We start from the raw sequence: 26,474 nt of genomic DNA on the forward strand, positions 1-26,474 counted from the left end.
AGTTGCATTTATTTTCGGGAAAAAAACATGTTATTTTATATGTTCACCAAATGTGGCAATAAAAAAAAATGGCGGTCAGAAACATGGCCTAAAAAATCCAGGTTGGTCGAGATAACGCCATAAACACAATCTGTTTTTAGTTGTTAACATTTCTGGATACATGGTGGCACTGTTTTATTGCAAACCTTTTGTTTCGAAAAAAAATTATGACCCAGCTTGCTTTGAAAAAAAATATTCTATCACAATACTTCCCGATAGGCCTACAATGGATACAATGAAAAAAAAAATCGTTGTCAACAAACTTAACGCATACTTTTCACTATATCTCAATACTCATGCATAAAGCTAAATATTTTGTTTTGCAGAAAGTCAAAAAAATTGGCAAATCCATTGTTGTATACAGATCGGAGCATGCGCAAATCAAAAACATTAATAATAATATTTTGTGACATTGTCATTGAACATTATTTGTTTTAATTCATTGGTTATTGTTTCGGCAAAAATGGAAAGCGATTAAAAAAATCAGCAACACGATGCTCGTGTATCTTTGTGTGTTGGATTTGTTGTGTTTATTCGGGGTAAAGGAGGAAGCCACTGAATGAGATGTAGTGATTGGAAGTACTATACGCCCTACCGAGCATTGTGAGATACATCGTATCTCCACGCTGCAGAACCACCACCGCGCTCCCAGACACCTGCTCATTGTGACTTGAATCATCGCTATAGCCAGTGACAACCGCGCCGCCGTTCTTCCGGAGATGAACGTACATGTAGCTGCTGGAATCATCTTTGTTCACAGAAAACATGAACACGTAGGTGCCCGGCACACCACACGTGAACGTGCCGGTCTCGAGATCGAAGCTGGTACCCGGCAGAAGCGTCTCGGTCGCCTGGAAGGGCAAACGGGTGAAGTCACTCGTAGAGGTATCCGAGCTGCTCGTCCTCACCACGGTGAATGCTACCCGCTGGTTGGAGTCTTCTGGTGCCTCCCCTGGCTCACCCTTTTGACCTTTGACACCAGTCAGACCGGTTCGCCCGACTGAACCTTCATGCCCTGTGTCACCCTTTGGCCCTTGTAAAATTGTCCCTAAAACTGCAGGCCCCTGGCAGCACGTTTGGCCCGCCTGAGACGCACCATCACCGTCCGAGGGAACCGGCGTAACGGAAGCTCGGAGGTTGACGGAGTTACCCAGAAGGAGGGCGATTGAAAGAACGGTTGCCACGAAGATCTTCATTCTGTACAGAAAAAAAATGATTAAACTGAAACAAATCAGGTGAGAATTTCTTTTAAATAAAATAGTTAAAAAAATAGCGACGAGTACAGAAAAAGGAAAAAAATGTTGCAACCTGACGTCACTTTTTTCTTCATTATATCATCTCAATGAAGGTCATTCATTGCAAAAATGATGATCAGACATGAATCTGGGACTGAGAAACATTTCCATTTTTGTTAGGAAATACTTTTCTTGATCCTCCATAAACTTTGTACACAATCGTGGAAGTGGCGTCAGGTTGCAACCGTTTTTTTCGAGAAAAATATTGATGTCAGATAAACTGCAGAGTTAGTCTAACTCATGACAATCGGATTTGAAAACAAAACAAAACACGAGATTGAAGAAATCGCTGTTCAGAGAATGTGTTCTTCGTGATAACAGTGACGTATCAGGGGGCTGGAGCTAACATTGATGAAAAGCTTAATTTTTAAAATTGGTTGCCATGGCAACCTATTGAATTATTTAATAAAGATCTCCAAATTGCATGCCGATAGGATAAAGCGCATTGGAGCTGTAGTATTTTTTTTTTGGGGGGGGGGGGAGGCGGAGCACATTTTGCCCCTTCCCAGGTCCTTATAGAATAATTAATTAAACCTCATCACACCCACCTCGATGGTTCGTTCTTGAAGATCAGGTCCAAGAAGAGATCACAAGGAGTTCAGTGAAGGCTGAAAAACATACGAAGGAACACTGATTACCTTTTATACTTTAGTAAGAAATAATATTTTATTATTCAATTTAGATAAACTCGTGAGTTTTTTTCTCATTTAATTTTGATGGCACAAATTGTTTTTATGGCACATTGTTGGATTTCTCACGACATTGACTGATGCTTGAAATTAGTCCAATATTTCTATTGAAACGTTTATTCAAATCGCCTGCATCTACTTATGACGCAGTAGTAAGTCATTCAAATTTCAATGTCACACCTTGCTCATTCAATATTTAAAAAAATGGGCAAGCGTTTTGAACACCCGGTTGAATTTAGCGAAAGTTCGCAATTGTTCAGAGTATTTTCATTCACGAGTAAAAAAGTAGGCATCAAAACGTGACTTGTGCCTTGATTTTCTTGCGCTTTGGATTTCAGTCCCGCTCGAGAATTCAATTTGATGCGTACGTTTATAAAAGTAGCACGTGTTCAATGACATAAGTTGCTTAAGATGTTGTGTTATAGTGTTGCAAAACAGTTTAAAATTAATGACATGGCTTTTGAAAAACTTTGATCAAGGAATTTACAGCTATTTCGAAGAAAATATTGAATGCCTAACAAATTTCAAAACAGAAGTTTAAAAATGTAAAATGTTAAAGTGATAGAAGAAAATACATTCTGAGCACTCAAAAGAGAGATCTGTATATGTTAACCGAAGTGAGCAGTTTGTTTATTGTTGTAATCACTCTGTGGAAATAAAAAGAGCGAATTATTTAATTTCCTTTCTTATCGCCAATGCGATTGACGTTTAGCGAATCGCTAATGTCAGATTAAGATGACTCCTGATTTTACTGCACTTTCGCTGAAAATGAATACTTCCTCTATAACAAATACGCCTACTCGGTGAAAACTCCAATAAAAAATAGAATGATTTTTTTAGCACGAAAAATGCTGTCCACACGCCTTTTGTTGTTGTAAATATCCCAAAAATCGAACGCTCTAACTGCGACCATTTGAAGAGTAAACATTGCGACTTCATGATTAAGTTGCGAAATTGGATGGGAAAACTTGTTATGATTCACTGACGTTATAAACAATCACAAACTAATAACATCGTGATCAACGAACAACAAAGAATTAGAACGGTAATTGCGGACACAATTTGGTAAAACATGACAAAATGATTAAGAATATAACATTACATGTATATACATGCTAACTAATCCGCTTAAACAATAAGTAGCAATTGATGCAATCAATACTTATTTTCATTAAGTTATTTTTTTGCTTTTGCGAATCTAAGGCCAAAAAAAAAAAATTGGTCTCTGGTCAGACCAAAGTTCCGGAATTGACGCGGACACGCGGCCTTTTTTTTTTTTTTTGCTTTTTTTTTTTCTTCAAGCTTGGATTGTACAGACAAGGTGGGTACTATTTTGCTTTTTGGTGTCCTCATGTACATTGGTGTCCTCCATAATTTGCCTTGGTGCTTTAGATCATTTGCCTTGGTGAAATTTCCCATTCCTTGGTGCTCTTTGGTTAAAAAACATTGAGGAGGTGCGGAAATAGAGGGCGCTGTTGGAGCTACCGCGGAACATTTTGGAAAAAAAAAGATCGACGCGCATGATAAAAATCGACGCGCGCGCTGACCAGAGACCGACTTATTATTTTTTGGGGCCTAATTGTGAATAGATAAAACAAAATGACAATTAAACTTAGCGTGTTTCGCCATTAGTTCGAGGCACCCTGGTGAATTTGACGAGGAATCTGATTGTCTGAGAATGAAATCTAAATTGATGGTGTTGCTATACAAAAAATGGCATGTCTAGCAACGGTTTGAGTGTCTGTATTATCAACATTGCTTTAGTTTAAAGATGCAGTTCCCGTACTATCTTCGAGTTTCACCTCCACAATTTGATTTCAATTGCTATTTTTCTGAAAATATATAATATATTTACTTTTGAATTAGTAATGGAACGGAAAAAAATCCGACAAAGTTTAGTTACTGAATTATTGCTTCACAAACTTTAAATTATTGGCTGTCAGACAATAATTCGCTTCTCGCAGGGCGGGTTCAATTGTGCACAAAAAATGAAAATTCCTTTGGCATGCAGACGCTCAAAATCGGATCAAAGTAGTTGTTTTTACCTTAATAAACAAAACACATATACACATCGACAATTCGTAAGAGAAACAAATCTATTTTGAATAGCAAGGGGTATGCATCCCTTACTTTGAATAAAGGAAATTGAATTTGAATGCACATTGGACAAATTCGATCGGAAAACCTATATTAATGATAAAATTCCTTCAAGGACGTTCTCTGTTACAGTTTTGACAACAACGTTTGTCGATGCACACAAAAGGTAAAGTCTGCCATTAAATAAACGCTCAATTCTGACAGTTGTATGACGATATGTCAAATAGCAGATACTCACCTGAATGTAACGTTCTTGAATTCTCTCACGAAAGGAACCCTCAGCACTCGAGCAGATTGCTGGCTGAAAATAATACCAACGAAAACGAGTCGTTGAAAATCAGATGGGAGATAACTTGCGGGATGGTGGGGGAGGCATAGCTGAATTGTATCAGTAAAACGCCGCACAAAAAAATCTCTGTCGCGTGAAATGTGATTTGGATTGATTATTTATTCCGGTAGGAATTCGTTCATCAACGGCCCTGACTAGACTCACGCACGGGAGAAACATCAATAGTAAAACAAGTTAAAATTAATTCAGATCATTTGCAAATGTACAGAAAGTACACACAATAAAACTGGTTTCAAACAACCTGTACAATTATTCCGCCTGTTAAGCGTAAAATAAAATAAGTAAAATGAAGGCTTTGCTGTTTTTAAAATAGTGTGCCGGCTGGCACGCTCTTTTGCGTGTGTAAGCAACGGCATCCAGTTGTGCATACGTTTACTCTTAAATGAGACTTGTATGTTTGCATGGTAAACATGTAAAAAAGAATATAAGGTTTGCGGTAACACCATGTGAATAATTTTGAGTTGTGTGGTTCTGAGAAGAATCAGTTGTTTAAACTCGACGTTTCGAACAGTGTGCTCTGTTCGTCATCAGGAGACTGCCGGACTCTTGCTGGTGTAGATGTTGATGTAGCACCCGGGGGGGGGGGGGGGTAGTTCAGTGGACCGTTAAGGCGGGAGATTCTGGAAGAGGATGCTAAAAGATTCCAGGTAGGATGCTAACGTGGACTGTGTGCACTCACTGAAGCATGTCAGAATGATGGTGGTACAGCTAGAATGAACATCAAGGGGTGCAGAACGAGTGCCAAGGGTTTAGGGGACCCATAGGCAGAACTAATGCGGGGGATCGAACTATGGAGATTGGTTAGGCCCGTGGGTATAGAAGACCCATTGGACCTACGATGAAGGAGTGGTCGCCATCATGGAGGTGGTACCCTATGTCTTGTGGATCTGTGTTGTGTTTATAGATGTCCGTGGCCTCCAGGACTCGCCGAGGGTGCCACTGTTGGTTGCTGGTGATGAGCTGTGCTTGTTGCCAGTTGATGGTGTGGTCTTCGCTGTGAGAATGTTCGATGATGGATGACTTCTCGTAGTCCCATCGTGGGCCATGTCACATAAACGAACACTTCACATAAAAGTCTCCTGATGACGAACAGAGCACACTGTCGACACGTTGAGTTCAAACAACTGGTTCTTCTCAGAACCAACAACTCAAAAGAGATATTATTCACATGGTGTTACCGCAAACCTTCGAAACTGCGTTTTCTCTTTTCTCAAAAGTATAGAATGCGCTGAAATTGCAACATGTTACTAGATATACACCTTATACTTCAGATTTTGATCAATTTTGTTGCTTTTAACGAAAAAAACACACCAAGGGCAAAAGATCCTATGTTCCTCTTAATTGTTCAACATTGGTCGAATTTGAAGTTGCAGGAGTCACAACGAACATACATATTCTGCTTTAATTAATCGATCTCATGTCAAAAAAATGTCCAAAAGACTCTCATTGCCGGAAAAGTGTGAGTACATCGCACCAGGATTTCATGTTTGACAATTAAAATGATAAAGTAACAGTCGCAGCAGGGAACCTGATGTAAATCACAAGTGCGTAAAGTATTTGGAATAAGTACGAATCACGATCAATTTCAACTGTTCTGAATCAAAGCAGGGAACCTGATATAATGTTCCCTTAAAAAACAATGCAGCCAAAATGTGATTAAAACCAGTCGAACCTGAACAACCGTGTTTTTGACAATAACATATTCCAAGGATTTAGTTTGCTATCCTTAGCAACGAGAATCCAAATGAGTTTACGAAGAAGTAAAGAAAACAGTTATTATTTCGACAATTTCGTTTTGAGAGTGCAAAATGAAAGTAGTAGCGGAAATATTGTCAGACAGGAGTTCCTCATTCCAAACAACAAAAACCTGATATGTTTGTGTGATCGTGTACGACCCGATCACGGTTTTGAAATGGTAAGAATTATTTTTTCCCTTTCTTTCTTCCTTCTTTTTTATTCCAGGCAATAATTCTGTACGATTTTTTTTTCTCAACGGTACATGGTATAAACTGGAAACCTTGAACAAACACCAACCCTGAATCCGAAGTGAGTATATAACTCTGACGTCATAATGACGCCATCAGGTATCAAATTACAAACGATTTCAATGCCACAAGCTTATTGACAAAAAGAACAATCATGTTTACACTTTGTAATCTGATAGATGATACCTTGATAAACATTTCTGATTTTCGAAAACAAAGTCGCCTGACCTTTCCTTCCGGGGTTATACCGGTTAAATTAATGATTTATGCAAACAATTAACCTTTAATTAAAAACAAACCTAATTCCTTTGCAACGGATCAAGAAAAAAGGATGAACTTGAACCCTGGTCCAAAAATATAAAGAAAAAAGTTGTGACGGCATCATGACGTCATCGGTTATTTCCAACGATTCACGGTCAAATTTACTTCGAATAATAACTTTACAAAGGAATTGTGGCGTTCCCACTTTTTGTAATGTTGTGGACATTGCCTCAGGCAAAAGCTTTTGTTCCCAGACATACCATCTGTTTGTCAAGTGTCAACCGAATGTGTCTCAGAAACTCAAAATATTCATTAGAGAGCATTTTGTTTTAGAAGGGATAATTGAGGCGAATAATCGTCATGGCCAGGAGGATATTTTCAAAAGGGATAATTGAGGAGACTAACCATCACGTCTTGGAGGATATTTTTAGAAGGGATAATTAAGGAGACTAACCATCATGGCTTGGAGGATATTTTTAGAAGGGATAATTGAGGAGACAAACACTCATGACGAGGAGGTAGTTTTGAGAAGTGATAACTGAGGAGACTAACTATCATGGCCAGGAGGATATTTTAAGAAGGGATTATCGAGGAGACTAACCATCATGGCTAGGAGGATATTTTTAGAAGGGATTATTGAATGAAAACCATCATGGCATGGAGGATATTTTTTGAAGGGATAATTGAAGAGACTAATCATCACGACTTGGAGGATATTTTTAAGGAGGGAGAACTTGAGGAGACAAATAATCATGGCTAAGACTTTTTAGAGGGGATTATTAAAATAAAAACCATCACGGCTTGGAGTATATGTTTTCAGAAGGGCTTATTGAGGAGACTAACCATCATGGCTTGGAGGATATTTTGTAGACGATATTATTGTACAGACAAACCATCAAGGCTTGGAAGATATTTTTTAGAAGTGATAATTGAGGAGACTAACCATCATGACCAGGGGGATATTTTTAGAAGGGCTAAATGAGGAGATTAATCATCATGGCTAGGAGGATATTTTTTTAAAGTGATAATTTAGGAGGCTGATAATCACGGCTTGGAAGATATTTTTTGAGAAGGGATAATCGAGGAGACTTATCATCATGGCTTGTACGATATTTTTAGAAGGGATAATTGAGGAGACTAACCATCATAGCTAGGAGGATATTTTTAGAAGGGATAACTGAGGAGACAAACCATCATGGCTAGGAGGATATTTTTTAGAAGAGATTATTGAACACACAATCCATCACGGCTTGGAAGATTTTTTTTGAGAAGGGATAATTGAGGAGACTACTCATCATGGCTAGGAGCATATTTTTATTTAGAAGGCTTATTGAAATAAAAACCATCACGGCTTGGAGGATATTTTTCAGACGAGATTATTGAACAGACAAACCATCACGGCTTGGAGGATAATTTCTAGAAGGGATAATTGCGGAGACTCACACTCATGACAAGGAGGTATCTTTTTAGAAGGGATTATTGAACATTATTATTATTGATTATATGAACAGACAAACCATCATGGCTTGGATGTTATCTTTTAGATGTGATAATTGAGGAGACTAATCATCATGGCTTGGAGGATATATTGAGAAGGGATAATTGAGGAGACTAATCAACACGGCAAGGAGGTTTTTTAAAGGGATAATTGAAGACACTTATCATCATGACTTGGAGGATATTTTTTAAGGGGATAATTGAGAAGACTTACCATCATGGCTAGGAGGATATTTTTAGAAGGGATAATTGAGGAGACTTATCATCACGGCTAGGAGGATTTTTTAGAATGGATTATTGAATAAAAACCAACATGGGTTGGAGGATATTTTTAGACGAGATTATTGTACAGACAAACCATCAAGGCTTGGAAGATATTCTTTTAGATGTGATCATTGAGGAGACTAACCCTCATGGCTAGGAGGATATTTTTTTTAAAGGGGTAATTGAGGAGGCTAATAATCACGGCTGGGAGGATATTTGTAAAAGGGATTATTGAAATGAAAACCATCATGGATTGGATAATTGAGAAGTCTAATCATCACGGCTAGGAAGATATTTTTAAGGGATAATGGAGGAGACTAACTATCATTGCTTGGAGGATATTTTTTTCAGAAGGGATAATTGAGGAAACTAATCATCTGGACTTGGAGGATATTTTTTAGATGTGATCATTGAAGAGATTAACCATCATTGCTAGGAGGATATTTTTTTTGAAAAGGGATAATTGAGGAGGCTAATCACCACGGCTAGGAGGTTTTTTTTACAGAGATAATTGAGGTGACTTATCACGGTTAAGAGGATATTTTTTAGAAGGGATTATTGAAATGAAAACCATCATGGCTAGGAGGATATTTTTTTAGAAGGGATATTTGAGGAGACTTATCATCCTGGCAAGGAGGATATGTTTTAGATGTGATAATCATTAAGGAGACTAGCCATCATGGATAGGAGGATCTTTTCTAAAGGGATAATTATTGTGGAGACTAATCATCACTGCAAGGAGGATTTTTTTTGAAGAGATTATTGAAATGAAAACCATCATGGCTTGGATGATATATTTTTAGAAGGGATAATTGAGGAGACTAATCACCACGGCTAGGAGGATATTTTAGAAGGGAAAATTGAGGAGACTAAACATCATGGCTAGGAGGAATTTTTTGGAAGGGATTATTGAAATAAAAACCATTGTGGCTTGGAGGATATTGTTTTAGAAGGGATAATTAAGGAGACTAACCATCATGGCTTGGAGGATATTTGTTAAGAAGGGATAATTGAGGAAACTAACTATTATGAATGGGAGAATTTTTTTTAGAAGAAATTATTGAACGCACAAACCATCACGGCTTGGAAGCTATTTTTTTTTAGAATGGATAATATTTTAGGATAGTAATCATCATGGCTCGGAGGAATTTTTTTTAGACGAGATTATTGAACAGACAAAGCATCACGGCTTGGAAGATATTTTTTAGATGTGATCATTGAGGAGGCTAACCATCATGGCTAGGAGGATATTTTTAGAAGGAATAATTGAGGAGACTATGGCTTGGAGGATATTTTTTTAGAAGGGATAATTGAGAAGCCTAACCATCATGGCCAGGATTATTTTTTTTCGTAGAGGTAATTGAATGACGTTTTCTGGTTTCTAATTTTGATCAAAAATATTAAATGCATAGAAAAAAAGGAACAGTCTCCTACCAAATCACTGCTCTATTCTGATGCTTGAATGAAGAAAATTTTAACAGACACTCACCTAAGCACAGTTCTTGAATTCTCTCGCGGAAGCACTCTTCAACACTTGAGCGGATTGCTGGCTGAAAAAAATACCAACAAAAATATGAGTCATTAAAAATCCTCTAGGAGATAACTTGGAGTCTGGTGGGGAGGCATAGCTGAATTCCACAAGTACAATACGGCCAAAAAAATGTCTGTACAGTGAAAATGTAATTTGGGTTGACTATTTATCTCAAATGCGTTCTCCAAAAATCAAATCTATCCATGAATTCTACAAAATGCATCCAGCTATTGAACTTGTATAAAACTGTGTGCATCATCATGATCCAGTGCGTTTGTATTTGCGCCCTCTAGTCTATTCTGACCAGTGACACTTTTATCCTGCAATGCTTAAAAGTAACTTAATGAAACCGGAATGGCGCACTGTGAACTATAGCAAAATGCCAGTTGAACAACAGAGTTCAAAGGCACTGAGAATATCCACAAATAATAACACATATAAGACCGGCATTTTGAGATGTCCGGATACCTGTATACGTTCTTCCGTGACCAACTTCCGCATATTTCATTCTGATTGAGTTTGAGTGATATCCGGAAATAATATGAGTACATTGCACTAGGATTTCATGTTTGGATTTAAACGATAAAGTCAATAGGAAAAAAAGGAGGCAAAAAATAAGAGTGTGCTTGATCATGCCAAAAATATTGGCCAGGTTATAAAGAGTCCAGGTTTTGAGAGACTTTTTTTTGGAAACCGAAAATGTGAAACACCGATTTGTAGTTCCTCTGAAATATTATTTTGAATGATCAATACATCTTTACTGTTCTGAATCACAGCAGGGAACTTGATGTTTTATACTTGCGAAAAACTGCGGTCAGAAAACAGTCCAACCTAACAGTCGAACCTAAATAAAAAAGCCCATAAATGTGACTTCGTAGTGTATTATCCATATCGACAAGAATCCAAATGATTTTTGTTCAAGAAGTAAAGAAACCAGTAAGTATTTGGACAATTTGTTTTTGAGAGTGCACAATGGAAGTAGTAGCGGAAATATTGCCAGACAGGAATTCCTCATTTTTATTGCCTTGAAATTTGAACTCGCAAAACCGTGGTCTGCATCCGCACCAACTGTTTACATCATAAGAGCTGAAATAAAATAGCTCGATAATTTACAAAAGTGTTTGAAATTAACTCTTTCAGACGGGCTTAGTGCATGTAATGCACAAACAAAGCCCGTCCGAACAAGTTAATTTCAAACGCATTTGTAAATCATCGCGATACTTTATCAACTCCAAAGTGGTCATTGGGAAAAGGCACAACTTCTGGATCGGAATTAGCGCGCTGGTTTTACTGTTAGCAGACGTGTATTAGAGTCATAGTGAAATGAAAAAGAACAATTTGTTCATAATAATCTTGGGTTTCTTTCAGTCCTCAAGCTACCACATTTTTACAAGCACACAAAGACGAGAAAATATCAAGCCAACCACCGCGCTCGCTGTTTGGAGAATCATTGAATCAGCAACATTCAACAAAATCTGAATCTCGCATTGATTCAAACACATTGGGCAAAAGACAACAAATGTCTTCAGAAGAAAAATGATTGTTTCAAACACTCACCGAGCAAAATCTTGTTCTTGCAGTCAGTTCTCTCTCTGGTTGTCGTCCGAAGGTGACCTGTGGTTGATGTGAAGGGTGGACGGCCCCACATGTCTTAAATAGTGCCATCGATTTCCTGAGCAGTGACTAAAACTCGGACCCTGGATTGTGATTGCATGGCTCCTGTGCGCTGTCAATCACACATCACCGACTCGCTTCATATTAATGATATGAAAGCAATGTTAATGTCTTGAGGCTATAAAATCACCATAAAAACTAGTCACCGAGATTGAAATGGCCGCTTCTTATTGGTGGATATTGTATGGATGTCGGTGACACATCCAAACATGGAATTTATGATTGACACACACAACCTGTCAGTCACAGACCACTCACTTGTGGTCACCGACTTGTGGTCACCGACTTGTCATCGACAAACTGTGATTGGTGGATAGACAAGTGACGTATGCACCGGCCGTGATTCATTCAATGTACAGTTGGCGCTTCAGTCTATTAAATTGTGTTGCTAAATTTTGGATTATATGAGGAATTAAATCGTACTCAAGCCAGCGGAGAAACTTGGGTTTTACTTAGGGTAGGGCACTTGGGATGCGTTATTTTTTTCAAAGGCTGCACTAAATATGTTTTAATTCAGGTTTTCAAAATGGGGCGGGGGGGGGGGGCGGAGGGGGAGGGCTGGGCCCGGCTTCCACAGGGGGTGGGGTATATGCCCCGTGTCCCCGTTGTTATGCCCCTGAGGTAGGCTTTGCTCCTTGATTGGGACTTTGAGGAAATAAAATACAGTTAAATAATACAGTTAAATAAACTTCCATGAACTTAACGCATCATATACGGCCCGTGTATAATCAATCGTGGCCTTCTAAATGTGGAAAGGTAATTTTACACTGAGAGTAAGGGGTACTGCCTCCGTTTTGGTGCTTTATCACCGACTTTGTACGGGTCCTTTGCAAGGAAGATCCAGGCCCCACAATGCAGAAAAATCAGCATTCTGGCGGTTCGCGATCGCCTATGTAACCGCGGCGACTTCCCATTCAATTCAATACAAATCAACCGTCATCCCAATAACCCTCAGCGAACGCAGTTTTAGGTGATTTTGTGGCCTGAGTGGTTGCATCCCCTTACATTAGAAAACTGCACGGTCGCCTCAGCGTAAACCGCACCGAATATCAGTTCATATCAGTGTTTCTATACCGCTGCGCCGACATCATTGGGCCCAGCAATAAAAACCGAGTCACTGACAAAATCGAAAACTTGTAAAATGGAAGTATTTGTGAAATCTTGCTGCACAAATAGACAAATGCCATATAGAAACAGTGAATTGGAACAAATTGTTAGCTGATCCTACGCATACAAAACGCACAGAGCGTGAACCTTGCAAGTGAAGTGTTTCGTGCATGGTTCACGCTGCATTGCTTTGAATAAATTGGCCGTCCAGAAACATCGGCATTGTGGCCGTTTCACCCGCTTCACACCGCGCTGTTTTCACGTTCCCATTGAATAACGCACGGTGAGCGGTCCACACATTGCGCCGCATCAACCCCTCAGTGAACGCGGTTTGAGGGGATTTTGTGGCCCGTGCGGTGCTATATCCCTCACATTAGAAAACAGCATTGAACTCACCACATTTCAGGCCATATCGGTGTTTCTGTAAACGCTGCGCCGACGTTGGGCCAGCTTTGGGCCAGCATCAAAACGGAATCGCTGAGACATTCGGAAACTCGTAAATTCAATCATTTGTTAAAAATACATCAGATATGCAACAAATATTGACATGGTAGAAACAGCGAATCAGAACAAATTTAGCTGTCCTGGATGCGTGCACAAAGCATACACGAAGCGCACACGGCGTGAACCTGGTAAATGGACATTTTTGTGCATGGTTCACACTGCATCATTATGCATAATTTGACTTCCAGAAAGATTCAATATTTCAGCGGTCCATTGATCGTGTGAGCACCCGTGCACCGCGCTGTGTTTTCAGTGTGTGTCACGTTGAAATTGGACTGTCGACGGCTCCACAAGTACCGCTACATCAGGCCCTCAGCGAACGCGGTTTCGGGGGATTTCGTGGCCCGTGCGGTGTTGCCCCTTACATTAGAAAACTGCACGCCTTGGGACACCTCGACACATATCAGGCCATATTAGCGTTTCAATGCTGTTCCAAATTTCAGCGACACATTTTGTTAGTCTCAACGCAGATTGAACTCCCCCCCCCCCCCTCGCCCGGGGTGAGACGGTTTAAGGAGCTGAACAAATTAACCCTGGATGCTGGATGAGGAAGCAGGGGAGACCACTGAGAAGTTTTCTTGGAAGATCAGCAAGGAGGAGTCACTACGCTCAAAGAGAAGGTAGAATCTCACTCTGTGCTTACAGCACGCTTGCACAGAAAATCTGCGCTATCCCTGTAAACACAGAAGTAATCCTCTGTAACTGATTGTTTACACTTTTGCAAAAGCCGTAATTTTTTAAGTGTCATGCAAAAATGTCTGTTGTAGTGTTGGCAATTCCCATGAAAATAATGAGTGGCTAATCTAAGGGCACTTACTTCACAATTACGCAAACCTACTCACTATAGCAGAAACTAGCGTGAAATCCTAAATAAACAGTGGTGGATCTAGTTTTGGCTGGGGGGTGCGATGTCAAGTTGGGGGAGGGGATCTGGAAAATGTTTCGATTAACCTCCTTTCAAATTTTTTAAATCCTTTTTCCTCATTAACAAAGTAAGCCCCCTAGCCTGCATTATAACTAATTCGTCCTTGGCCACGATATTTAATACTTGATGAAATATTCTTCTATAAAACAATTTCACAAAAATGGAAAAAAAAAACCAATACATCCTCCTAGCCAAGATCGTTAATATATCCTCATTAATTCCTTTCAAAAAATATCCCCTAGCCAAGATGGTTGTAGCTTTCTCCATAATTCCCTTCTGAAAATATCCTCCTAGCCATAATTCCTTTCTAAAACAAATATCCTTCTAACCATGATGGCTCGTCTCCTCCATAATTCCCTTCTTAAAAATATTCTACTAGCCAGGCCGGATGGTTGGTGTTCTCCATATTTCCCTTTAAAAAAATCCTTCTAGCTAAAGTCTCCTCCATAATTCCCTTCTAAAATTATTCTCCTAGCCAAGATAGTTAGTCTCCTCTGTAATTTCCTTTTAAAGAATATCCTCCTAGCCACGATGGTTGGTCTTCTCCATAATTCCCTTCTAAACAAAACCCTCCGAGCCAAGCTGGTTAGTCCCCTCTATAGTTCCCTTCTAAAAAGAAATATCCTCCTATCCAAGATGGTTATAGTCTCCTCCATAGTGCCCTTCTAAAACAAATCCTCCTAGCCAAGATGGTCAGTTTCCTCCATAATTCCCTTCTAAAAAATATCCTCCTTGCTAAGGTGGTAAGTCCCCTCAGTAATTCCCTCCTAAAAATATCCTCCAAGCCAATATGGTTAGTTTCCTCATTAATACCCTTCTAAATAATACCCTTCTAAAAAATATCCTCCAAGCCAAGATGGTTAGTCTCCTCCATAATTTCCTTTAAAAAAAAAACACCCTCCGAGCCAAGCTGGTTATAGTCTCCTTCATGAGCAGAGTCCACATTTGATGGAGCTTCTGACAGACTCTCAGGAGAAATGGGTGGATGTTCAGAAGATCAAGGCATTTCCAGCCATTGTAGCAAGCCCTACGCTAAGAACCGGGGCACAGGCACTCATGCAGGTAGGCTTATGAGGGGGATCAGGGTCAGACCTGAGTATGCGTGGATAGCTCAAGTTTTCTGCATTTTGATGAGTTGTGTACCTTTTGACAACAACACGCGTTTCAGACTAGCATTCAGAGAAGTGCCAAACTAAATTATTCCAAAGAGTTGAATGAAGTTTGATGTTTGAAACATTGAGGATCAACTACACATGAAAATCGTCCAAAGATTAAGTGTTGCAGTCGTTCAGATTGACTCCAGCGTCTAATCAATGGAAAATGAATACAAGAACTTTGCCTGTGTTTGAAACGTGAATCTATTAAAGTTGAGTTTAGTTGAGTTAAGTTAGGGACTCTGGAACACCAGTTTTAAATGGATTGAGGTACTGAGACGCAATGATTAAAATCGACGCGCGCGCCGACCAGAGACCAACTTGTTTTTTTTTGGCCTAATAGAAAACACCACACTTTTTGTACTTGGTTGGCTTTATTATTTTGTTTCAGTGTCCTTTTCTTTTCAGGGAGCCTTTCAGAGAGATCTCAGGTTATTCTGGATGGCTGCATGTCGAAGGAAACACATGCTTTATGTCAAAGGGAAATAATGCTCTGTATAATTTTTGTTTGTGAAACCCCCTCCCCTCAGCCCCCACCTTCCACCACCACCCCCCCCCCCCCCCCAGGCTTGACCCTACTCATCCCAACCTCATCTCCTTGAAATCCAACTGGGAGAAATGCATGCTGCGCGTCTTTGCCGCCACGGGCAAGAAGGAGCAAATGGACAGGGCGAAGATGAACATGGCCAACATGCTCAGCAAGTTCCGCATCAACTGCTCGAACATGGAGGTCATCCCGGACCTGAACAAGAAGCCCAAGGAGTAGAGCCTGAAACGGTTCAAGGAGCTGTCCAAACCCTGGATGCTGGGTGAGGAAGCAGGGGAGACCACGGAGAAGTTTCCTTGGAAGATCAGCAAGGAGGAAGTCACTACGCTCAACGAGAAGGTAGAATCTCCTCCTTGCGTTCAAGCACCCCCCCCCCCCCCCCCCACAGAGAAAACTATAAACGAGGGCCATTTGGGCGCCATCGTGGCTTATAAATGCTGGTACCAAATACACGATAACCAGCATGAGTGAACCAGTGAAGTGTGCCTCAATCCGGCTTCTGCATGTTTGACTATAAAGCGCCCTCTTTTGTCCATGCATGGAGACAATACACTTAATGCTTTCCCAGTGTCCACTTTACGCTAAGTCCCTGGTTTTTGTGATTTTAAGACCAGTCTTGCAACATGCAACTTGCAAACATGATATACAAATGGACGCGGACGCCAAAATCTGAGAGAAACAAAAATTAACGTACAAAATTCCATGAGCCGTTTCGCGGATACTACCATCTTTGAAATGGGGGGGGGGGGGGCATTACAATGAAAAGACATCCCATCATTCTCAGCTACAGTTGCATGATGAGACGTATTTTTATTGTAATTCCCCCCCCCCCCAGAAAAAAATAATTCAAAGATGGCGGTATCGGCGAAATGGCTTATAGAGTTGTCTAAGGGGCGTGGTTAACTCGCAAGCGGCGGTAGGTCAATGGGTGGCGCTTTTCATGGCGGCACAATTGCTGACGTTTACACGAAATACCAAAAATTCTTTAAAAGCCGCTGGCGAAACAAGACACTTTTTAAACAAAACTAAGGACACTTGTGTAAAAACTAAAAAGTTACTTGTGTAAAAAGGGCACTCTTTACAGAATTAATACTCGCGGGGGGGAGGGGGGTGTTAACCGCTGGTGCAAAAAATGGGGGCGGGGTGAGCAATAGATCTAACAGTGCTTGTGACCCAGTCTGACTGAGCTACTGTGGTCACCTGATCAAAAGTGGTGATCTGATTGGCCAATGTGCACTGTTGATTGACATGCAGGATGGGTCCATTAAAACTTTTTCTTTGATTTCTTGCAGGAGTCTACTTTTTTCCTGACATGAAATAAAAATTGATACATGCATGGGATTGATTTAATTGACATTATCTGTGCTGGGCATACAGGGAACATAAGGCGAAGAAAATAACATGTTACAGTAAAAACCCTAAAATTATCCAGGTAGGTAGCAAAATATTTTGTTTGTTTTTCTGTATGTCTTTTATACTTTGTTTAGTTTAGGATACAGTTATTGTGTTTAATTAATCTGTTTTAAATACCCACTACTACAAACAAGTTGCATTTATTTTCGGGAAAAAAGACATGTTATTTTATATGTTGACCAAGTGTGGCAATAAAAAAAAATGGCGGTCAAAAACATGGCCTAAAAAAATCCAGGTTGGTCGAGATAACACCATCAACACAATTTTTTTGTATAGTTGTTAACACTTCTGGATACATGGTGGCACTGCTTTATTGCAAACCTTTTGTTTCTAAAAAAAATGATGACCCAGCTTGCTTTGAAAAAAATATTCCATCAAAATACTTCTAGATAGGCCTACAATGGGTACAAAAAAATCATTGTCAAAAAACTTAACGCATACTTTTCACTATATCCCAATACTCATGCATTAAGCTAAATATTTTGTTTTGCAAAAAGTCAAAAAAAAAAATGGCAAATCCATTGTAGTATACAGATCGGCGCATGCGCAATGCGAAAACATTAATAATAATATTGTGTGACATTGTCATTGAACATTATTTGTTTTAATTCATTAGTTAATGTTTCGGCAAAATGGAAAGCGATTAAAAAAAATCAGCAACACGATGCTCGTGTATCTTTATGTGTTGGATTGTGTTTATTCGGGGTAAAGGAGGAAGCCACTGAATGAGGTCCTGTGAGTGGAATCACTATACGCCCTACCGTGCATGGTGAGATACATCATATCTCCACGCTGCAGAACCACCACCGCGCTCCCAGACACCTGCTCATACTGACTTGAATCATTGCTCCAGCCAGTGACAACCGCGTCGCCGTTCTTCCGGAGATGAACGTGCAGGTAGCTGCTGGAAGGATATTTGTTCACAGAAAACATGAACACGTAGGTGCCCGGCACACCACACGTGAACGTGCCGGTCTCGAGATCGAAGCTGGTACCCGGCAGAAGCGTCTCGGTCGCCTGGAAGGGCAAACGGGTGTCGTGACTCGTAGAGGCATCCGAGGCGCTCGTCCTCACCAAGGTGAATGCTACCCGCTGGTTGGAGTCGTCTGGTGTCTCCCCTGGCTCACCCTTTTGACCTTTGACACCAGTTTCCCCCGTTGGCCCTACAACACCTGGGACTCCTCTTGGACCAATTTTTCCGGGCTGGCCTATGCCTTCGTCCCCTTGAGGCCCAGCTGCTCCACGCTCACCCATAGGTCCACTCTGTCCAATATCACCCTTTTGACCTGGCTCGCCCTTTGACCCTGGTTGACCTAAGGACCCAGGCAGACCTGGTATGCCGGGAATTGCAGCCGACCCCTGGCAGCACATCGGACACGCCTGAGACGCAGGACCATCACCGTCCGAGGCAACCGGCCCAGTAACGGAAGCTCGGAGGTTGACGGACTTACCCAGAAGGAGGGCGATTGAAAGAACGGTTGCCACGCAGATATTCATTCTGTATAGAATAACAACGATTAAACTGAAACAAATAAGGTGAGAATTTCTTTTAAATAAAATAGTAAAAAAATTGCGACGAGTAGAGAAAAAGGAAAAAAATATTGCAACCTGACGCCACTTTTTTTCTACATTATATCATCTCAATGAAGGTCATTCATTGCAAAAATGATGATAAGACATGAATCTGGGACTAAGAAACATTTCCATTTTTGTTAGGAAATACTTAGAAAATTGTCTTGATCCTCCATAAACTTTGTACACAATCGCGGAAGTGGCGTCAGGTTGCAACCTTTTTTCCCGAGAAAAATATTGATGTCGGATAAACTGCAGAATTATAGTCTAAAAACTCATGACAATTGATTTGAAGTAAAAAAAAAATAAGATTGAAGAAATCACTATTCAGAATGTGTTCTTCGTGATAACAGTGGCGTATCAGGGGGCTGGAATTAACATTGATGAAAAGCCTAATTTTTATAATTGGTTGGCATGGCAACCCATTGAATTGTTTAATAAAGGTCACCAAATTGCATGCGGATAGGGTGAAGCGCACTGGAGCTGTAGTATTGGGGGGGGGGGGAGGCGGAGCAAATTTCTGCCCTTCCCCGGTCCAGATAGATTAATTAAACATCACCACACCCACCTCGATGGTTCGTTCTTGAAGATCAGGTCCAAGAAGAGATCACAAGGAGTTCAGTAAAGGCTGAAAAAAACATACGAAGGAACACTGATTACCTTTTATACTTTAGTAAGAAATAATTTATTATTCAATTTAAATAAAATCCAAAGTTTTTTTCTCATTTAATTTGGATGGCACAAATTGTTTTTATGGCACATTGTTGGATTTCTCACGACATTGACCGATGCTTGAAATTAGTCCAATATTTCTATTGAAACGTTTATTCAAATCGCCTGCATCTACTTATGACGCAGTAGTAAGTCATTCAAATTTCAATGTCACACCTTGCTCATTCAATATTTAAAAAAATGGGCAAGCGTTTTGAACACCCGGTTGAATTTAGCGAAAGTTCGCAATTGTTCAGAGTATTTTCATGCACGAGTAAAAAAGTAGGCATCAAAACGTGACTTGTGCCTTGAATTTCTTGCGCTTTGGATTTCAGTCCCGCTCGAGAATTCAATTTGATGCGTACGTTTGTAAAAGTAGCACGTGTTCAATGACATAAGTTGCTTAAGATGTTGTGTTATAGTGTTGCAAAACAGTTTAAAATTAATGACATGGCTTTTGAAAAAGTTTGATAAAGGAATTTATAGCTATTTCGAAGAAAATATTGAAAGCCTAACAAATTTCAAAACAGAAGTTGAAAAATGTAAGGTATCAAAGTGATAGAAGAAAATACATTCTGAGCATTCAAAAGACAGATTTGTTTATGTAAACCGAAGTGAGCAGTTTGTTTATTGTTGTAATCACTCTGTGGAAATAAAAAGAGCGAATTATTAAATATTCTTTCTTAACGCCAATGCGATTGACGTTTGGCGAATCGCTAATGCCAAATTAAGTTGACCCCTGATTTTACTGCACTTTCGCTGAAAATGAATACTTCCTCTATAACAAATACGCCTACTCGGTGAAAACTCCAATAAAAAATGGAATGATTATTTTTTTTTGCACGAAAAATGCTGTCCACATGCCTTTTGTTGTTGTAAAGATCAAAAAAAATCGAACGCTCTAACTGCGACCATTTGAAGAGTAAACATTGCGACTTCATGAGTAAGTTGCGAAATTGGATGGGAAATCAATTATGATTCACTGACGTTATAAACAATCACAAACGAATAACAACGTGATCAACGCACAACAAAGAATTAGAACGGTAATTGCAGACACAATTTAGTAAAACATGACAACATGATTAAGAATATAACATTATATACATGCTAACTAATCCGCTTAAACAATAACTAGCAATTGATGCAATCAATACTTATTTTCATTAAGTTATCTTTTTAACTTTTGCGAAACTAATTGTGAATAGATAAAACAAAATGACAAATTAAACTTAGCGTGTTTCGCCATTAGTTCGAGGCACCCTCGTGAATTTGACGAGGAATCTGATTGTCTGAGAATAAAATCTAAATTGATGGTGTTGCTATACAAAAATGGCATGTCTAGCAACGGTTTGAGTGTCTGTATTATCAACATTGCTTTAAAGATGCAGTTTCCCGTACTATTTTCGAGTTTCACCTCCACAATTTGATTTCAATTGCTATTTTTCTAAAAAATATCATATATTTACTTTTTGAATTAATAATGGAACGGAAAAAATCCACCAAAGTTTAGTTACTGAATTATTGCTTCACAAACTTTAAATTATTGGCTGCCAGACAATAATTCGCTTCTCGCAGGGCGGGTTCAACTGAGCGCAAAAATGAAAATTCCTTTGGCATGCAGACGCCCAAAATCGGATCAAAGTAGTTGTTTTTACCTTAATAAACAAAACACATATACACATGGACAAATCGTAAGAGAAACAAATCTATTTTGAATAGCAAGGGGTATGCATCCTTACTTTGAATAAAGGAAATTGATTTTGAATGCACATTTGAAAAATTCGATCGGAAAACCTATATTAATGATAAATGTCCTTCGAGAACGTTTTCTGTTACAGTTTTGACAACAACGTTTATCGATGCACACAAAAAGATAAAGTCTGCCATTAAATAAACGCTCAATTCTGACAGTTGTGTGAGGATATGTCAAATAGCAGATACTCACCTGAATGTAACGTTCTTGAATTCTCTCACGAAAGGAATCCTCAGCACTCGAGCAGTTTGCTGGCTGAAAATAATACCAACGAAAACGAGTCACTGAAAATCAGATGGGAGATAACTTGGGGGATGGTGGGGGAGGCATAGCTGAATTGTATCAGTAAAACGCCGCAAAAAATCTCTGTCGGGTGAAATGTGATTTGGATTGATTATTTATTCCGGTAGGAATTCGTTCATCAACGGCCCTGACTAGACTCACGCACGGGCGGTGTTGTTGTTTTTTTGAGAAACATCAATAGTAAAACAAGTTAAAATTAGTTAAGATCATTTGCAAATGTACAGAAAGTGTACTTCACAATAGAACTGGTTTCAAACAACCTGTAAAATTATTCCGCCTGATTAAGCGTAAAATAAAATAAGTAAAATGAAGGCTTTGCTGTTTTCAAAATAGTGTGCCGGCTGGCACACTCTTTTGCGTGTGTAAGCAACGACATCCAGTTGTGCATACGTTTACTCTTAAATGAGACTTGTATGTTTGCATGGTGGACATGAAAAAGAATATAAGGTTTGCGGTAACACCGTGTGAATAATTTTGAGTTGTGTGGTTCTGAGAAGAATCAGTTCGTCATCAGGAAACTGCCGGACTCTTGCTGGTGTAGATGTTTAAGTAGCACCCGGGGGAGGGGGGGGGTAGTTCAGTGGACCGTTAAGGTGGGAGATTCTGGAAGAGGATGCTAAAAGTTGCCAGGTAGAATGCTAAAGTGGACTGTGTGCACTCAATGAAGCAAGTCAGAATGATGGTGGTACAGCTAGAATGAACATCAAGGGGTGCAGAACGAGTGCCAAGGGTTTAGGGGACCCACAGGCAGAACTAATGCGGGGGTCGAACTATGGAGATTGGTTAGGCCCGTGGGTATAAAAGACCCATTGGACCTACGATGAAGGAGTGGTCGCCATCATGGAGGTGGTACCCTATGTCTTGTGGATCTGTGTTGTGTTTGTAGATCTCCATGGCCTCCCGGACTCGCCGAGGGTGCCACTGTTGGTTGCTGGTGATGAGCTGTGCTTGTTGCCAGTTGATGGTGTGGTCTTCGCTGTGGGAATGCTCGATGATGGATGACTTCTCGTAGTCCCATCGTGGGCCATGTCACATAAATGAACACGTCACATGAAAGTCTCCTGATGACGAACAAAGCACACTGTCGACACGTCGAGTTCAAACAACTGGTTCTTCTCAGAACCACACAACTCAAAAGAGATATTATTCACATGGTGTTACCGCAAACCTTCAAAACTGCGTTTTCTCTTTTCTCAAAAGTATAGAATGCGCTGAAATTGCATATACTTCAGATTTTGATCAATTTTATTGCTTTTAACGAAAAAAACACACCAAGGGCAAAAGATCCTATGTTCCTCTTAATTGTTCAACATCATCGAATTTGAAGTTGCAGGAGTCAAAAGGAGCATACAGATTCTGCTTTAATTAATCGATCTCATGTCAAAAAATTGTCCAGAAGACTCTCATTGCCGGAAAAAGTGTGAGTACATTGCACCAGGATATAATGTTTGAAAATTAAAATGATAAAGTAAACAGTTCAAAACGAGGCAGAGAACAAGAAGCTAGTTTATTGTACATGTATTATTGGCCAGCTTATAAAGAGACGAAATTTGGCAATATTGTTTTTTTTTCGAATTAAAATGTTAAAACACCCATTTGTAGTTCATCTGAAAAATTATAATTAAAGTGAGTGATTTTTTTGAATAAGTACGAATCACGATACATTTCAACTATTCTGAATCACAACAGAAAACTTGATGTAATGAATTCTTAAAAAAAGAAAATGCAGCCAAAAATTGATTACAAGACTTCCAGTCGAACCTGAACTAAGTTTTGAGAGTGCACAATGGAAGTAGTAGCGGAAATGTTGTCAGACAGAAATTCTTTATTCCCAGCAACAAAACTCCGATATTTTGTGTGATCGTGTACGACCCGATCACGGTTCTGAACTGGCAAGAATTATTGTATCCCTTTCTTTCCTTTTTTCTTCCTTCCTTGCTTTTTTTCCAGGCAATAATTCTCCGCGACTTTTCTTCTCAACGGTACATGGTATAAACTGGAATCCTTGAACAAACACTAACCCTGATTCCGAGGTGAGTATCTGACGTCATGATGACGTCATCATCAGGCATCAAGTTACAAACGATTTCAATGCAAAAACCCATGGACAAAACGAACAATCCTGTTTACACTTTGTAATCTGATAGATGATACCTTGATAAACATTTCTGATTTTCGAAAACGAAGTCATTTGACCTTTAATTTCTTCCGGGACTACCGATTAAATTAAAGGTAAATGCAAAATACAAAAAGAAACCACAATGCAAAACAAACATAATTTCTTCGAAACGGTTCAAGGAAAAATGATGAAAACTGGTAAGTACGTGAACCTTTGTGCGAAAAGGGGGACATTTTGGTGGCGTCATCATGACGTCATCATACATAAAATTATAAGCATTTCCGGTCAACATGTTACGAAATAGTTTTCGTAACAAGGAGAATATCTTTTTAGAAGAGATAATTGAGTAGGCTAACCATTATGGCTTGGATATTATTTTTGGAAGAAGGAATTATGGAAGAGACAAACCATCATGGCTATTATTTAGATGTTGCTAATTGAGGAGACTAACCATCATGGCACGAAGGATATTTTTCAGAAGGGATAATTGAGAAGACCCATCATTGCTAATAGGATATTTTTAGAGATGATAATTGAAGAGACAAACCATCATGGCTAGGAAGATAATTGTTAAGAAGGGATAATTATGGCAAGGAGGATATTTTTAGAAGGGTTAAAAGGGGACTAACCATCATGGCTAGGAGGATATTTTTGAAGAAGTTATTATTGAAGAGACAATCCATCATGGCTCAGAGGATATTTTTAGATGTGATAATTGAGAAGACTAACCATCATGGCAAGGAGGATATCTTTCCGATGTGATAATTGATGAGACTAATCATTATGGCATAGACAATATTTTTTAAAATGATATTTGAGTAAACTAACCATCATGGCTTGGATATTATTTTTGAAGACAAAATTATTGAAGAGACAAACCATCTTGGCTATTTTTTAGATGTGCTAATTGAGGAGACTAACCATCATGGAAAGGAGGATATTTTTCAGAAGGGTTAATTTAGGAGACTTACCATCATGGCAAGGAGGATATTGTTTTTAAGACGAGGCAATTGAGACTAACTATCATGTATAGGAGGATATTTTAAGAAGGGCAATTTGAAGAGACAAACCATCATGGCAAGGAGGATATTTTTAGATGGGATAATTGAGAAGACTAACCATCATGGCAAGGAGGATATTTTTTTAGATGGGAGGAGACTAACCATCTTGGCTAAGAGAATATATTTTTAGAGGGGATAATTGAGGAGACTAACCATCTTGGCTAGGAGGATATTTTTAAGAAGGGATAATTATGGCAAGGAGTGTAGTTTGAGAAGAGTTAAAAGGAGACTAACCATCATGGTTTGGAGGATATTTTTTTAGATGTGATAATTGAGGAGACTAACGATCATGGCAAGGACGATATTTTACAGAAGGATAATTGAGTAAACTAACCATCATGGCTTGGATGTTATTTTTAAAGAAGGAATTATTGAAGAGACAAACCATCATGGCTATTTTTTTAGATGTGCTAATTGAGGAGACTTACCATCATGGCAAGGAGGAAATATTTTTAGAGGGGATAATTTAGGAGACTAACAATCATGGCTAAGAGAATGTTTTTCAGAAGAGATATTTGAGGAGACTAACCATCATGACAAGGAGGATATTTTTAGAGGGGATAATTGAGGAGACAAAACAAGATGGCTAGGAGGATTTTTGTTAAGAAGGGACAATTGAGGAGACTAACAATCATGGCTAGGAGGATATTTTTAGAGGGGATAATTGAGGACACTAACCAACATGGCTCAGATGATTTTTGTTAAGAAGGGATGATTGAGGAGACTCACATCATGGCCACGAGGATATTTTGAGAAGGGATAATTAAGGAGACTAATCTTACTGAAAAATATTTCACAAGCTGCGTTGACGCGATTAACACAGAAACTCAGAAACAGCGGAGAAATATCTAGCTTCTACCGCTCACGTTGTTTGACATTTTTTTAGCAATAAACTTCAGAATTAAACCACATGTTGATTCAAACACTATGAACAAAAAGGGAACGATCGAAAAGCTACGTTGAGGAACGTTTGGCAAAACAATGTGGAATGACGTTTTCTTGTTTTTAAATTTGACCAAAAAGATGAAATGCACAGAAAAAATGATATCATCTCCTACCAAATTGCTGCTCAATTCTGATGCTTGAATGAAAAAAATGTCAAATAACAGACACTCACCTAAGCACAGTTCTTGAATTCTCTCGCAGAAGCACTCTTCAACACTTGAGCGGATTGCTGGCTGAAAAAATACCAACAAAAATATGAGTCATTAAAAATCCTCTTGGAGATAACTTGGAGTCTGGTGGGGAGGCATGGCTGAATTCCGCAAGTACAATACGGCCAAAAAATGTCTGTACAGTGAAAATGTAATTTGGGTTGACTATTTATCTCAAATGCGTTCTCCAAAAAATCAAATCTATCCATGAATTCTACAAAATGCATCCAGCTATTGAACTTGTATAAAACTGTGTGCATCATCATGATCCAGTGCGTTTGTATTTGCGCCCTCTAGTCTATTCTGACCAGTGACACTTTTATCCTGCAATGCTTAAAAGTAACTTGATGAAACCGGAATGGCGCACTGTGAACTATAGCAAAATGCCAGTTGAACAACAGAGTTCAAAGGCACTGAGAATATCCACAAATAATAACACAAATAAGACCGGCATTTTGAGATGTCCG

The 26,474-nt window shown here is 39.3% G+C and overlaps 1 protein-coding gene and 1 long non-coding RNA gene across 2 annotated transcripts; both read right to left on the reverse strand.

Moving 5' to 3' along the window:
• Positions 1–1,903: 1,903 nt before the first annotated feature.
• LOC119723073 lies at positions 1,904–26,008 on the reverse strand. The gene is made up of 3 exons (XR_005270513.1): positions 25,971–26,008; positions 21,563–21,625; positions 1,904–1,942 (listed from the first exon to the last, which is right to left on the reverse strand). It is a non-coding gene; the product is annotated as an uncharacterized LOC119723073 (long non-coding RNA).
• Positions 18,028–18,828, reverse strand: LOC119723072 (complement C1q subcomponent subunit B-like). Its single transcript, XM_038193572.1, has one exon. It carries the CDS (start codon positions 18,826–18,828, stop codon positions 18,028–18,030), a length of 801 nt encoding a protein of 266 aa, XP_038049500.1.
• Positions 26,009–26,474: the final 466 nt, after the last annotated feature.

This window comes from Patiria miniata, unplaced genomic scaffold (genome assembly GCF_015706575.1).
Source record: "Patiria miniata isolate m_02_andy unplaced genomic scaffold, ASM1570657v1 HiC_scaffold_16, whole genome shotgun sequence".
Taxonomy (NCBI): Eukaryota; Metazoa; Echinodermata; class Asteroidea; order Valvatida; family Asterinidae; genus Patiria; species Patiria miniata.

Coding starts and splice junctions, on each gene's coding strand:
- LOC119723072 (XM_038193572.1), bottom strand. CDS start 18,828: ATGAATATCTGCGTGGCAACCGTTCTTTCAATCGCCCTCCTTCTGGGT.